This window comes from Amblyomma mixtum, chromosome 10 (assembly GCF_055824585.1).
Source record: "Amblyomma mixtum isolate Tamu chromosome 10, ASM5582458v1, whole genome shotgun sequence".
Taxonomy (NCBI): Eukaryota; Metazoa; Arthropoda; class Arachnida; order Ixodida; family Ixodidae; genus Amblyomma; species Amblyomma mixtum.
The window spans coordinates 56,222,483-56,238,144 of NC_143021.1; the positions used below are offsets into that span (position 1 = coordinate 56,222,483).

The following is a 15,662-nucleotide window of genomic DNA, read 5'->3' on the forward strand; positions in this document are numbered from 1 at the left end:
GGACACTCTATGCACTATGAATAGACAAGAAATACCTGTAGGAAGGCAACAGAGTAAGTCTACCGCCCATTCATATAAAGGATATATGTGACCCACCGGCGGTGGCGGCCTTTGTGGGCGCGGTGATCCTCTTCGTGCGGGCCGCGGGTGACCGGTGGCCAGCTCTGGCAGAGGCGGCCCTCGGTCGCTCCGACGGCGGGCGAGCGGCTTCGGAATCGATGTTCCCCTCCTTCCTGCCGCCTCCGTAGCGCGGCTCGAAGGTGCGCCGCACGTCTGCGCCCACTGCATGAACAGCGCGCGATTGCTGCACTGCTCGCGAAAGCCACCATCTCCTCCTCACGGAGGACGTAACGGCCAAATATACGCGCACACAAGCTTTATTCATTTACACATACTGCAGTCATGGAGACCAAGCGGGGGGACGACATTCAAAAGCAAAAATAATATCAAACACTATGCAAATCTAGCGTTCCGGCAACAAACAAAGAAAACCAAGCAGAGTGCAATGATATCGCTAAGTTTACACATACGGTAAGACACTCTTTTCAAAGCAGCGGCATCATGAGCCGAAAAGACATTTGCTGGCAGTGAGTTCCATGTTGTGATTGTCCGGGGAAAGAATTAGTTTTTGAAGATATTCGTGCGTGCAAAGTATGGGGTAAGGCTATAGTTGTGGCTATTGCGTGTCTGTCGTGCAGAACGGGAGGATATATAGGGAGCGGCATTAATGTTAAATTCACTACAGTAAAATGAGTACAGACGTTTAAGCCTTGCAGGTGCTCTCCTTCTTTCTAAAGTGGATATGTTATCCGTAGACATCAGAACGGATGGCGAGATAGAGCTATGGTAAGCGTTATAAATGAAACGGATGGCTTTTCTTTGGATCATTTCAAGTTTTATTATATCTTTTTTTTAAGAACGGATCACATTCGACAGAAGCATAATAAAGTAAATAAATAAATTAAACAAACAAGCTCACTGACAAGAGGGTAGAAAAGTTGTCAGTGCCCACAGTGAGGCTGCGGCTCCCTTTCCCAATAATGACACCCAACACTTCTCCGGTATCACCACGTAGGGCTTGAGGAGAACAGTACGCCATGGCGAGGCGGAACACAGGCAACAAAGCTCATTCGTCCATTGGCGGATGTTTAGACGGATGCAGGGGACAGACATCAAGCACTGCGCTTTTCTCGGCGACCACCTTGCTGGATGCGCTATCGGTGCGTGCGTTTAGAAACGCGCGCTTTTTCTCTTCGATCCAAGGGTAGCCGAAGGCGAGCTTCTTGCAAGGGTGGAAGAGCGCGCTAGTTGGTAGTTCATCTCGGGGAAGAACACAGCGCACTCCTAGGACAAGGACGAAACGCTAGGTGAAGATTGTGTTAGCACACCCTCGATAGCGCTAACGAAACGTGAGTTTGACTATTTGAGCCAGGCACAGAGTAACTTTAATGTGTAGGATTCCGAAATACGCCCGTTAGCCTTTTTGACCTTTTGGACTATATATAGGTTGTCTTCTGTCTTCTGCTTTTAATGCCCCTTTTGGTTTTTTTATCGCTTTTAAATTTCTTCCTATTTTTTAATGGTCTTTTTGGCCTTTTAGTGCCTTTTGTTCACTTGTTTTCATCTTGTAGTGTTTTTGTTTTTCTTGTACTGTCTGTTCGCGTCATCCTTTTAATCGCCCCTACACTTGTCTTTTTTTATCTTGTTCAGTTTTCATTTTTTGTTGCTTCCAAGGGTCACCCTTGCCATTACTTGTCTTTTCAATTTTAGTATCTTTCGGTCGCGTGCAAACTCAGCAGCTGTTACCCATGTCTTCTCGCCTACTTTTCGAACATATATACATATATATATATATGTCGCTCCACAATAAAATAATAAGTTTAAGTACAGCGCTGTATCCTCGTCTTTCTTCGTCCTTGTCTTAAAAGCGTGCTGTGTTTTTCCCCAAGGCGATTCTAGCGCTCACGAAGGCGCGCATTAAGACACCGCAAACTGTGCCCGACGTAACCGCAAGGCTTCGAGACAAGGCCTCCGAGCTGCGGTCTTTCGGCCGGAACCCGCGCAGCAGGCATGACTCTCTACTTTGTCAGGTTAGGATGTCTGCAGCAACCCACAGATCACCGCAGATCGGGATCCCTCTACATCAAAGGCCTTTTTCGAATAGGCAACAACTTTCCATTGCGAAATGAAGACTGTCTTAGGCCTTTCGCACACGTCGGAAGGACCTCCTCAAACAGATGCCGAGGGCGCAGCTTCCAGCCTGGTAACTTCATAGTAGTAAACAGGTTTACGTGGACATTTCTTCACAGATATGAAGCCTGGTCGGGAGGAAAATTGGTGAGAAAGGAACGTAACACTCACACCAAATTTTTATCGGTAGAGAAATTTACCTCCGGAACTTGTGTTTCTAGGTTCCCGACACGGTGTAGACTTGAGACGGGACTATAGTGCTTCGCTGTCGTGCGCATTGGCGATTATAGTTTCGATTGAATTCGTCGCTTCTCTGCGCAAATTAATTCTACCCCTACAAAATGCTCGACGCGCTGCAACATGCTGAAAATAACTGCTATTTTACCACACGGCGAAGAGTACTTTTCAGTGCCGGCAGTAACTGGGTTGCATTGACCCTTGCATTGACCCGCTATATCTACACAATAGGTTGCAGGTGAGGACGGTATCCAGGCAGCCCCAAATATTTTTAACGCGGAGGCTAACGAAAAGGGTTCGCCTTGTTGGGACTGTGGCATCCCACCGCTGCCATCACTGTTGGGACTGGGAGTCCGAGCCAGGAAACGGTCGAGGCGACGGTGAGTAAAAGGACGTTTATGTGCAGTATGTACAAGGGCTTTTACATGATACGAGGGTCAAGAGCACCACGGGCGAGCACAAAGAAGAAGGGCGGCCCCGGCGGCGAGCGTAGCTCCGGCGTGATGGCTCTTCTGCTGCCCGTCTGCTGCGCGGGTTCAGCGCGGCTCCGCTTTTAAAGCCACCGGTGACGGTTGCGGCCGCCAGCAGTTCAAATCCTCCAGTCAGGTCACGGCACTGGCCACCGTTCAAATTAGACCAATGGTCGAGAGGCGACGGCCGGCGACGCGCGGGAGGAGCCCGCACCAACGGAGAGGAGGGAAGGAGGAAGGGTCCGTGTCGGCGCCGGTGTGGCGGGATGAGTCACGCTGCACGTCGCGACATGTCCGAGAGTCTGGGCCTGCTTTGAGCGCCGGCGGGCGCGCAGCGCTGATTTAGACAGGCCGGCCAGCGAAATGTGGGCGCCGGCACTACAGCCTTGTCGTGACGTCACGCGGCCACGTGGTAGCGCTCCGCAGCTGCGCCGGAGCGAAGGATGAGCCTCCATCGATGGCACAAAAGCGCAAGCAGTATTGATTTCGCAATAGAATGATAGGTGTAACGTTAAGACATCGGAAGAGGGCGGAGTGGGTGAGGGAACAAACGTGGGTTATGGCATCCTAGTTGAAATCGAGAGGAAGAAATGGGCTCGGGCAGGGCATATAATGCGAAGGCAAGATCACCGATCGTCGTTAAGGTTAACGGGATTCCAAGAGATTCCAAGAGAAGGGATTCCAAGAGAAGCAGGGGGCGGCAGAAAGTTAGTGGGCGGATGAGATTAAGAAGTTTTCGGGAATAGGGTGGCTGCAACTGGCAAAGGACAGGGTTAATTGGAGACATGGGAAAGGCCTTTGTACTGCAGTGGGCGTAGTCAGGCTGATGATAATGACGATGATCACATCCTGCAATTATCGATCGTGGCTCCGTTAAGTGCAGTCCAGAGGAGCAATTCCTATAGATTCGGTCTTTGCTTTGGTGGCTGATTTCGCAAGGGCTTTCTTTCTATCTGCACACTTATAGCTTCTTTATACCGGATCCAGGCAGCTGAAATAAACAGCTGCCAAGTTCTTTAGCACTGCTTTCGCGTTTTTTTTTAATACCCGCTCTGCGGCACGATCATTGTTCGCAGAAGGCAGTCAACACCTCGTAGTGAGCTCCCCGCCTTGCTTGGTGACTGGAATCAAGAACCGACTACCTCGCCTATATAGCAAGGCGTTTCGAACCGGAAAATAGTCCATATTTGCACCGATAAACTCCGTTGGCCCTTTTTTTCAGATAATAGGGTGCGTCATGATAGTATGACATTACCGCCAAATTAGTTAACGTGCTTGAAGGGGCTGCACTTTTTCGGCGCTCTTCAAACCTCCCGGGCTTTTTTAACGCCACGGACTGAAATGGAAACCCGGGGAAAGCCCGCTTCAGTTAACCGTAGTCTTCAGTTCGCTTCAGTTGAAGTCAGCGCTGTATCGTCTTGCCTTTCTTTGTCCGTGTTTTAGGAGTGCGCTGTGTTTTTCCTCAAGAAAACCGTAGTCACTTCACCACTTATTCAGTACGTTTAGTGGAAAAGAATTTGCCTCTTTTTGCAGTGTGTCCGGCACCGGAGACTTGATGTTAAGTAGTCGCTGAAGCTTTTATTCGCAAAAATCGTCCAGAATTTCCAGAGCCAACACTAATAAAGCATGTGCAGACTGAGTTAACAATTCTCGTTCGTCGCAATGCGAAAACCCAAAAAATCGTCGTGTCAGGACCCGCATTTCACTCCCATGTGCCTTAAAGGCCGCTTTAACCATGGTTGCCTTTTATGGTGAAAAGATGGCGTTCAAAACTTGAGGCGGGTATGACGCGATATTGTTATGGGCTCTTTCAGGGGCTTGGGGTCTTATTTCTGTACCGCTTCGCATACGCGGTCTTTCTCCGCTTTACATTCAAAGATCGCGAGGAGCACTCGTACCACCCCTGGCGTAGTGGTGCATAGGTTACCACTGCCCTGGCAGCAGCCTCATAATCTAACTCCAACCTGTCGCGACGGGCAGTTTGCTCACAGTGCGGTTTGCAGGTGACCCACCTGCCACGGTGGGCACGTTGTGATGTCGGCAAAGGTCACGTGACCTAGGCAGCAGGTGGGTCAGCTGCCTTTCCGCTCATAGCGCCGACATTCGAATTTGCTGTGGATTTTTCGCCTTAACGCTAAGTCGTCCGAAATTAGTCCGATATGCGAACCCTTTCTTTCCGTAAGAAATCCTACATGAGCAGAGCTCAAGTGGGTCGAAAGCAGCTCCTCTTATCTGGCCATACACTCTGCGACCCAATAAGTAAATTCATCCTGTAGAGTATAAAAGAAGTCGATGCCAACCCAGAACTTGGATGGCACTGTGGTTTCATATCCTATTAGGACTCATATAATGGTTGATCCGAAAGAGCTCACTAACTGTTTGGCGGGCTGCTCAGCTGCTTCTGGGGAAATCAACATTTCAGAAGCTATAACCCGTGAAAGACACTCGGCTGTGAGTGTTTGTCGCGGGAGATAAGCTCGACTTATTCATCACATCATACTGCAGTGAATAGCCATCGTCTTGAATAGCAACACAAACAACGGGGCTTCGGCCCTTGTTACGTTGCGCACCAACGTAGACAAGCGCCGAGTTTAGTTTCAGCTGGTTGGTCGCTGAAGAAACGAGCAAAGATACCCGACGCGTTTCTCCAGCTGTGTCTCCCAAGTTATGCGCACTCACCCCGTGGGTATTTGACGGAGAGAAATAAACAAGTCGTCAGCGAGCGTGCCCTTCAGTTTCTATTGAAGAAGCGCAGCTTGTTGGGCCAGTTGGTGCATGGTAAGTAGAAAACCAGCAGAAAGGACGCGTTCACAAGGAACGCGTCCTTTCCGCTGGTTTTCTACTTACCTTCAGTTTCTTCTCGCCGTCCCACAGTACCTCGCGGCCTAAGCAGCGTAAAACTGTGTTGAAGCCCGAAGAACACAGCGCCGCTCACCGTGCTTGCTGCTGACGAGGCAGATGCTGATGGCGTCCCCGGAGCCGGCCCGACGCAGAGCGACGTGCCGTGACCAGCCGCCCACCAAGTGGGACGACCTGCGAAGGAGACGTCCTCGGGCAGCAACAACGCAAACAGGCGGCGCCACTGCGACGACTCGTTTACGTCATCGGGGCTTCGGATGTCAGGTTGGCGTTCTCGCGCTGCATCGCGGCTGGTCGCTTACTGCCCACGGAGGCCGAGACAGGTTACTCGTATCTTTGCTCCAAGAAGCCCATGTCCTCTAAGATGTCAAGGAAGCAGGCTTAGTTAAAGTGGTCCCAGCTTAGAGTGCGGCTGGCGCGTCTCCATAGACTGCGTCCAAGGAGGAACAAAAGCTGCCACAGAAAGCGACGCTCAGCAGGACCGAGTAACTGGGTTCAACACAAAGGCCGTCTGGGTGTTTGGCAGGCTATGCCTGCCTTTGACGGCGGACAGGGTGGGACAACACGGCGGCGTCTGTCGATGCGGGGGGATGTTTTCTTAACTAGCGACTGTCCGTTCCACTCTTACTGCGCCTCATGATTGAGGGAGATTAGAGGCGCCCGAAGCTTTTGATTTGTCTCAAGACATCCGCAAAACGCCCTCAATGTTAAGACTGTTCCGCGATTTGGTGAGCTCCCAGCATGACTGCTAAGGCAGTGCGCGTTGCTCGGTCGCCGCAGAGATATGACGTCAGAAAGCACTGACGTTCAAACAGATAGTCCCTGGATGAAAAAAAAAATGGCCATCATGAATGACGGAATTTCCCGATATACGTTACTTTTCACGACTAATTTGTTTTTGAGGCGAGGTTAACGCAGCGAGGGACTAACGCAGCCTAGAAGCGGCCGTTAATCAGGTGGTGGCCCCTAGGGCACATTCACACTGACGAGTCGCAGACGCAGTGCGACCGAGTTAAGGAGCACTAGGAAAGCGGGGAGGGAGCGCAGCGAATCGGCTCGAACCCGTCGTGCGACCTCAGCGACTGGGCGTTGTGAACCCTCTTACCCCAAAGCCACGAGCAGGTGCACTGGAGTGACTCACTGTATGCGCTGGTGGAAAAGGAGCCGGTCGTCGGCGTCTCCGATGAGCAGATGCACGGGGACCAGGTCCAGCGAGCTGGGGCTTACGCCGCCCGCAAGCTGAAGCCGCAACGACAGCGTCGCCAGCTCCCCGCGACACGACTCCTGCGGTGTATAGTGCCTTGGTTTGTCTTCTTCTGGCACCGAAGGTTAGCTCCGATAAAACACCCCTTCGGAGAACTGATTGTCGATACTGTGCAGGCAGTAAGTGTGCCTCGGTAGCCAGATTGCTCTCAGTTAACAACAGCGCACCACAGACTTCTTGTGCAACAGCGCAACGGCACAAGGCCAGAGGACGAGAAGGGACGGTACACAGCGCTGACTGACAACAGAAGTTTATTCAGTAAGCCATGCTTATAAAGGCGCCAGCGACACTGAAAAACAGAAAAACACAAAGAACCGTGACAAATATCCCTCCGACCAGGCACGTATTTGATAACACAAGGTGAACACGTGTGCAAAAATTCATGTTCTTTCTGCTAGATAGCGACAGGCTTCTCTGCTGCTAGTCAGTGCTGTGTATCGTCCCTTCTCGTCCTCTGGCCTTGTGTCGTTGCGCTGTTGCACAACAAATCATGTGCGACCAACGTGCCCATCAGTTATTGTGGCACCAATCCAGTCGGCGTGACTTTCCGATATCTTAGTAGTGCTGGTGCGGCCGCTGGCAGTTGCAGCTGCACAAAACGGAAGCTTCACTACAGCATGCACTGAGGAAGTGTAAACCGTGCGCCGTGCTTGCCACACCACTTGATTTTGCCGTTCGTGTTGCGACCAACGGAGGCAGTTCACACGAGCTGCCTCCGTTGTCACTTAATCCTAATGAATGTAAACTCGTATCTTTTCACCGCCGGCGTAACCCCCATGTTTTCACTGACTCGGTTGCTAACGTTCCACTAGAATCTGTATACTCATACAAGTACCTAAGCGTCACGTTGTGCCAGGATCTCTCCTGGCGCTCTCATGTAACGAACATCGTCGCATCAGCTAACCGGTTATGGGTTTTTTGAAACGTCATCTACGGCACGCCCCTCAAAGTGTTAAACTTCTCGCCTACCAATCACTCATCCGACTATCTGGAGCCCGCAAAAAGCATATCTCCTCAGCTCACTAGAATCTGTCCTAAATCGCGCCACGAGGTTCGTTCATTCTGCCTATTCGTACGACATCAGTGTATCGTCACTTAAACGACAATCAGGTTTATCAACTCTTGCCCATCGTCGTCGCATTACTTCCCTTAGTCTGTTCTATAAGTTTTTTTACAGTTCTCTCGGCCAACCACCCTACATCACGCCGCCAGCTCGCATATCTCATCGCACCGGGCATCCACTGCAAGTTTCATGCCAACGCGCCCGCACCGTCACTTTTTCCGCATCCTTTTTCCTTCGCACTGCAAAAGACTGGAATGGCCTTCCCCACGACGTTGATGCCATCACCCGCCAATCAAGTTTTGTTAACAATTTAAATATGCACTCCATAAATATCATGTAGGCAATCATATTTCAATCTATATTTGTACTCCCACCCCTTTGTAATACCCCCAAAGTGGGGCCTTTAAGGTAATAAAGTTAAGTAAAGTGAAACCCCACTGCCCTCACGGAATGTCCGCTACTTTTGCCGAGCTTCATTGCCCATGGCCGGCGCTATACACACTGCGTGGAGCCGGCTATCTGGGCGTTTTTGCTGGAATATTATTTCATGGCAGACGGGCTGTTTTTGACCTATTTGGGCCGAATAAGTTTTTCGACTCTTTGGAGGGCTATTTTTCCTTGCCTCAAGGTGGATGGTGCCCGGTCGCCATGAAGTACGAAATTGTGAGCTGCCGAGTGCTGACAACCTGGCCACCATGTTAAGCCTAACCATTAGTAAATATTAACCTAACAAGACTATATTGGTGTCTAACATGTCCTACTTATCGAGATCGATACGAATATCCCCTAGTTAGATCATGATGCTATCGGTTAGTAAATTATAAGCAATTAATTGTAAGCATAACCATAACTAAATATTAACTTCATTAGTTAATTTTGGAGTCTAACCTGTTCTACTCATACAGAGGATTCCAAACATATAACTAGTCTTATGATGCCTCATTTATCTTCTGCACTTGACACCCTAAAAGCAGTGCCACGAAGCTATAGTGCCGTGCGTGACCCGTCAGGTGCCGATATGCGTTGTTGGAGTGAAGCCCGTGCCAGCCTTTTCGCCAGGGTCTGAGTGCGGTCGACAGCGGCGCTCCAGTTGTGAAGAGAATTTGGCGCATGCGCGTTCGAGTGAAACGCGCACAAGTTGCAAGAGAAAACCGCGGGACGCACCTGTGCCACGCTCATCTCGTACTTGGGTACGCGCCTGGCAGCCAGCACCAGCTTGGACCCGAACGGCGGACGGCGGCCAACCACCTGCGACACCAATATCACTCGCTATAGCGCCACTGGGTTCACTTTAGCGCACTGTCGACAAGGACTTCAGAAGAATGGCCTGAGGGGCGAGTTGGTTCGTGATGATCATCGCATTATCGCTCCGAACCCAACACGCGGAAAAAAAAGCAGCAACATCAGGCTAATGACAATCAAAGCGTCGCTAAAGCTATCATCACTTGAAACGAGAAGAATACTAGCACTATTATCGCACTTTCACAGATTGTATCACAGTGCATCTTCTTTTGCTTCATACTCTATTAGACCCGCCCACCGTATCTCTCCGCGCTTAGATCACGCTCTCAAAGTCGAACCCGTGTTTGAACGCACCCACATCTTTAGTCATTCACCATTGCTTCTTGCCGTCCATCACTGGAGCAAGTTACCAGATAACATTGTCTTCACCTCAAATCATGACGCCTTTGTGCAAAAACTAAAGTGTTTTAATACGAATAAATTCGGATTAGGATGCGTCCTATCAACTTTGAATTTTCTGTACTCCCCCCCCCCCCATTTTGCCTGTGGTTTTGGATTTGTGGTGCTTGTACAACTGTGTGAAATATTCTTCATTTCTAACTGTACCCCCCCTCCCCCCTATGTAATTCCCGGAAAGGGGCTTTAGGGTATGTGAATAAAAAAAAACCTTTAACTCCTGTAGAAAAAAACTAAGAGATTCTGGTAACAGAAATTAGAGGAGGCCATCTCGTAGCAAAATCAGTGTCAAACAATCGTAGCAAAAGCAGTCTACATGAGAACCAAAAGCACTCAGAAACAAACCACCGAAAAGAAAAAGTAAAAAAGTAAAAAAAAAACAAATTACAATCGTAGCAAAGGCAGAGTCAAACAGATGAAGCAAAAGCAGTCAGAACCCGAAAAACAATAAAAAGAAAAAGACAAAAACAGTAACAAAATTAAAAACCCGCCTAAACAAACAACAGACGGCCGCTAGAAATGCAGGGCTGAAAAAATGCATAGTACATGACGTCACAAAAAACTATCAAGAATCGTAGCGATAATGCCATGAGTGTCATGCCTGAGCTGTACGTTTAAATATGCCACCTTTCTATGTAGTAAACAGTTCGCATTGCCGCGAATCTTTGAAGCGTTTGTTTGTTGTGTTTATTTGCTCATGCTTCAAGGCTGCCGGCACGCCGCTTTATCGCTTCGTTTGTGACGCAAGACGTGTGCCGGAACCTGGGAATTCATTGCAGAGATTGCCCTTCAACAAGTTGTGCACCTGTTTTCCAGAAATGCAAAGCTTTGGCTAATCACAAAGACCAGTTAGTCAGGGAAATAATCGAGGCAGCTTCGATAGCGAGACTGCGCGACGATTGTGTCAGCACGCCGTCTGTTGCTTTGACTAAGAAAGAATTTGAAACGTTAAAAATGTGATTATAAATCTCTGTGATTATTTATCTTAGGTTTTTTGGACGCTTGAACGATATGGTTGTGACGCATTTGTTGTTTGTTTTTGAGGGGGTGAAGAAGGTATAAGAAGCAGTGTTTCTTCGAAATAAAAACCAGTTGTAAGTCAGCGCTTGTCTCTTGTCCCGGTGTTTTGCGCTGTTCCGTCACAAATGAATAACCAACATGCCCAAGCTGCTGTCCTGGCTAATTCTCAACGGTGATTGGCTCCGCGGGCGGTCTCCGGGAAAAGCACGCGGAAAGTTCGCTCTTTTTGTGTTTTCATTTTTCGTCGGCGCCATTTTTTGGCCAGCCGCCGCTGCTACGACCGAGCTTCCTGGCATTGCGCGCTTGCATTTCGCGATTTTCGCGCTCTTTTAGAGCAGCGCTATGCCGAGTTGCTGCGCATTTCAGTGCGCAAGCTGGCGTGAAAAAACCTTTGTTCTTTTCGCGATTCCGAGCGGCAAGAAAGACAGCAGTAGAAGAAAAAAGCGGCTGCACAACATCGGCCGCAAGAACTTTACCCCGACGAAGACTGCCCACCTCTGCGAGCAACTGTGCATTTCTTCCAAGACTGCATGCATGCGCATCACAAAGCCAGCAACCTCACTTAATTCACTGATCATGTTGCGTCGTTATGCGTGTTATTGTTGTCACTTCATGGTTCCGCTCAACGTGCTATAATAGCGGTGGCTGATGCATACAATGTGTGTGCATGTGTTAGCAAGTGTGGAAGCAAAAGTGTTGGTATGCGTGCAGCGGTATCCGCAGTGCGGTAAATTTTTCAAACCTCTGGTAATGGTGCACATCGCAGTAATGCAGCGCATGTCCCGAGCGAGATTTAACCTAGATTTTTTTCATGAATGCAACTTGTATAACTATCTAAGCTTATTTGTTGTTATGCTGAACCGTTACGCTTCTACCAGGTGAGATTATCAATGCCACATTCTCGGAAAAGACCTTATATTGCATTCACATAAATAATTCATTTTTTAATCACTTCAGTGCTTTCCATTGTTGCATGAATGTACTCAAGTATTGTAAATATCCAATGCATGCCATTTTTGTATATTAATTGCTACAGTTTGTGATCATTTGCTTTAGTTGAGCATGGTCGCGTAGCTTTTTGTTGAATACATCATCCGCTCAAAAACTATAGGCCTACATCTGAGCTGTTTCATTTCCCTAAGTATGTTTTTATTTTCTGTGTTTTGTTTTCAGGACTGCACCCAACGGTTGACAGATGTCTACAGCTGGCTTATTCGTGGTTTTTATGCATATTTTCGGCGTAAAACTACACAACTCATCTGTAATAAACATTGCATCTGAAAGACTGTGTGTCATATTGTGACTGTATTTATACTCAAGACTGATATTAGTCAGGCACTGGCTTTTGGATAGCCTTGACTGTGCCTGACCAATTCGCTGAGACCCTATAACTTTCTCTTGGGTTTTGTCACGGTCGTTGCTATCAGTTTTTTCTTTTCTAACGTAACATCTCTATAAGCGGATTTAAAAAGGAATAGAATGTGGGTGGAAAATGCCCAAGTGTGCCAAACTTTGTGGGTGGTCTACCTAAATTTGGAAGCCAACACTGAGTTTCCCATAGTCAAATGAGTTCGGACCCTAATGTTGGTCAAATATGGACGACGTCAAATTTATGGGTTCCGGAGAGACAAATTTTGGGGATAGCCCACTTAATGTTGGAGCTCACCATTGAATTGGTCATACTAAAATTAGGCTTGACACCAATTTTGATGAAATTCAGACAAGGTCAAATTTCGGTGGTTGAGAGGGCCAAATTTTGGGGTGCGGACACTTTCCTTGGATGACGAAAAATCGGTGCACGGATCTTTGGCTCTCGGCTTCGGCTCGACATCACCTCAAGGTCGCCGACAGCGGGAGCTGAAGTCGTTTCATGCTTAATAGAAAAAAGTTCATATTCGTTTTCAAGCCACCGCGAAAATTCTCAACTACAAAAACGATTAAGCCATTGCATGTGCACTGCGCGGTGCCAAACTCAGACTGAACCTTAATGAAAAATTTTAGGACGGCCATCGAAGCAAATGCCCCAGCTTGTTCCCAGCAACCATCGCACTTCTGCCTTCTGAAACTCCAATCGTGAACAACTTCATAAACTGTACTTCCGCGATAATTAGTTCGAAGTGAATCTACATTTAACTAAACATTGGTATGCTGAAAATATTCAGGAATGTTCAAATATATTCTAAATATTATGCTTCATATACTATGCCGTGTTGAGACAGACGGTATTGAAAAGTCAAAAGGAATGTGAGATATATGCAGCAAGTGGTTTTGTTCGTGCCGCAAGCGCTCGTAATTGGCACTTTCATTGCGCGTACGAGACGCAAATTTATGTGGCTCGTGGTAATCACGCGTGTCGCATGTCTTTCTCGTGTTTTTATTCAATAACAGAGCGTGGAAAAAGCGCGAACTTAAGAGCGCGCGCATGTGGCAGCCAACTGCCCGGACGGCGAGCGAGCGATGGCCAAAAAAAGCGTGCCGTGTGCAGCGCGCGCAGCCGGCGGGCGAGGATATTCGAGAAGGAAAACGCCGGAGTGGAGGAGAGTGTCGCTACTTTCAAATTATCGAGGGTCTTTAGCGTTAGCTGTTCGGTAGTGCCATCTGTCGTCCATGTGATGTACTGCCAGGTGATTAGGCTAGTTTTCCATGCCTTGTGGCAAGCGGGCGCCTACCGCCTTCAGGTCTGGTATTTCTGACCAATTTGGGCCGAAAAAGTTTTTCGACTCTTTGGAGGGCTATTTTTTCTTACCTCAAGGCGGTAGGTGCCCGGCCGCCATGAGGTATGAAATTGTGAGCTGCCGAGTGCTGACAACATGGCCGCCATGTTAAGCCTAACCATTAGTAAATAATAACTTAAGAGAACCGTGTAAAGAGAACCGTGTGGTTCCTTTCTCTTGTTCCGTCCTTTTTTTGCGCAATTATTCTTTGTTCTCATAATGTCGTACCAACTAGCCCCTCACCGCACTCTTCTAGGTGCAAAATATTCCGCATGCCTGCACGGTACGACATCCGTCAGAGCCCTCAGAGCTTCGGGACGTCAAACTCCACATGCCATTACGGTTGAGCCGATGCGCGAGTTTGCGAGCCGTTTTCTCTAGGGGCCTCGTTATGTTTATGATATATTAAAACTCTTTCGGACCGTTTGGTTCTGTTTTCTTTCATATGTTGCTCAAGGGGTGCATGTTTGTCCCGCGACGTTTGGGTCAGCAGCCGAAGTCTGAAGTCACTAACCCACCACGTCGGGTGAACCTTTGGTAGATGGATAAGTTAGTTCCGGCACTGCGTGAGTGCGTCAAGTTTAATGATTTTTCTGGCAGCGCTGCCTGGCTCTTCCTGTAAGGCACGCGGTTCGAAAGCACGCGCTCTGTGTCCCTGCGCGTATCTCAAAAGGGAAAAGAGGCAGCGCAAGCGCTGTTCACCAGCTCCAGCTCCCGGGGATCCGCGTTGGCCAGCTTGTCCAGGGAGGTGAATCCGGCCCTGACCAGGCTGTTGGAGAGCGCAGGGCCTGAAAGCGAGAGGGAAAGGGTTCGTCTCGGTATTCGGCCGCACTGCGCGTTTCTGAGCAGCGCTCGTGCCATCTTGAACGTGCACGAGTGAGCACCGGTCCAAAATCTGAGAGCCGTTTCGCTGACACAGTTGAGTGTTATTGGAAGATCGTACGGTGAGGTGCCATGGTTAGTGAGAGGCGCAATCGCCGACTCTGGAAACGTTAACATGCAGCAAGCGTTGATCTCTTACGCGGGTGTAAACAGGGACTAAAACGTGGGGGACAAGAAACGTTCTGTGCCGAAGCAGCACATCCGTATTGATCAGGCTTGGATCGCCACAGTCTCGCATATGCTCGGCTATTTTTATTTATTAGATACCTGCAACGCCTTACGGCATTACAGAAGGCGTGAAAAGTTTTTTTTTTCGTGCAACGAATGGGTCTCGGTGCTTTTCTCTGCGGCACGTCGCCGAAGGAGGAGCCTGGCCGCCTCCAGATTTGGGCGCATATGACCCTGTCCGATACCGTTGGCGGGAGTTGATGATATTGAAGTGCTTGCTGATAGGTGGAATGCTGACATATCGCGCCTCGCTAGAAAGGTTGGTGAACTACACAATCGTTCACGAGGAAAGAATTTAATAATAAGAGGCGTGAAACTGATTCGATATTGATGAAGATATTGATGACCGAAGGTATTTGTAGTGACATCCTCAAGGTAGAAGTAAGCTCTATATTGAAAGTATTCATTGGCTTGGTAAGGAAACGCCTGGAAGAAATAGCCCTATTGTTATCAGGGAACCAGACTTCCGGGACAAAGAAAGCAATTGCCCTAAGCTTAAAGATCATGAATTCAGCAGTGGTGAGGATTGCACGAAGCGAGTAGTGGAGGTTAGGAAGAAACTTTGGAACTCGTGTGCAGAGGAAAGGCAAGAAGGCCGTAGGGCCGAATTTGTTTGTGATAAACTAAAAGGGAATAAAATTTTGTATGGCTGGATGGAAGGCAAAAATGAGAGGTACTAAATTACCAGCGTCACTGAAAGCGATAACTGACGCGAGGAAAGTAAATAGGATGGTGTTAATATAATGAATACAAATTCCAGGGGCATAATAAACAAAACCGATGCACTGGAAGCTGTGATCATGAACATAACGTTACTGACATGACAAAGACGTGGTTGCATAAGAATATAACAGGCGCCGAATATGTGGCAATCGTTCATAAAACATTCAGAAGGGAGCGATCTGGAAGAGGAGGTGGCGTTGCCATAGTGGTTAAGCAAAAAAGCATTTCTTGTACTGCCCTTCAGCAATCAGGCAATTCAGAAGCGGTATGGATGACCACTAAGCTTACAGATTGGATAGCTTACATTGGAGGGG

At 48.5% G+C, this 15,662-nt stretch overlaps 1 protein-coding gene across 1 annotated transcript in view; it reads right to left on the minus strand.

The window, feature by feature from the left end:
* LOC149325854 (putative ATP-dependent DNA helicase HFM1) overlaps positions 1–15,662 on the minus strand; it is a 122,717-nt gene that overhangs the window by 11,494 nt on the left and 95,561 nt on the right. The window contains exons 20-24 of the mRNA XM_089562779.1: positions 14,218–14,303; positions 9,248–9,331; positions 6,898–7,040; positions 5,833–5,930; positions 97–282 (exon numbers count right to left, since the gene is read on the minus strand). Coding sequence (XP_089418905.1) covers positions 97–282; positions 5,833–5,930; positions 6,898–7,040; positions 9,248–9,331; positions 14,218–14,303 — 597 coding nt within the window. The remainder of the gene's footprint in view (positions 1–96; positions 283–5,832; positions 5,931–6,897; positions 7,041–9,247; positions 9,332–14,217; positions 14,304–15,662) is intronic.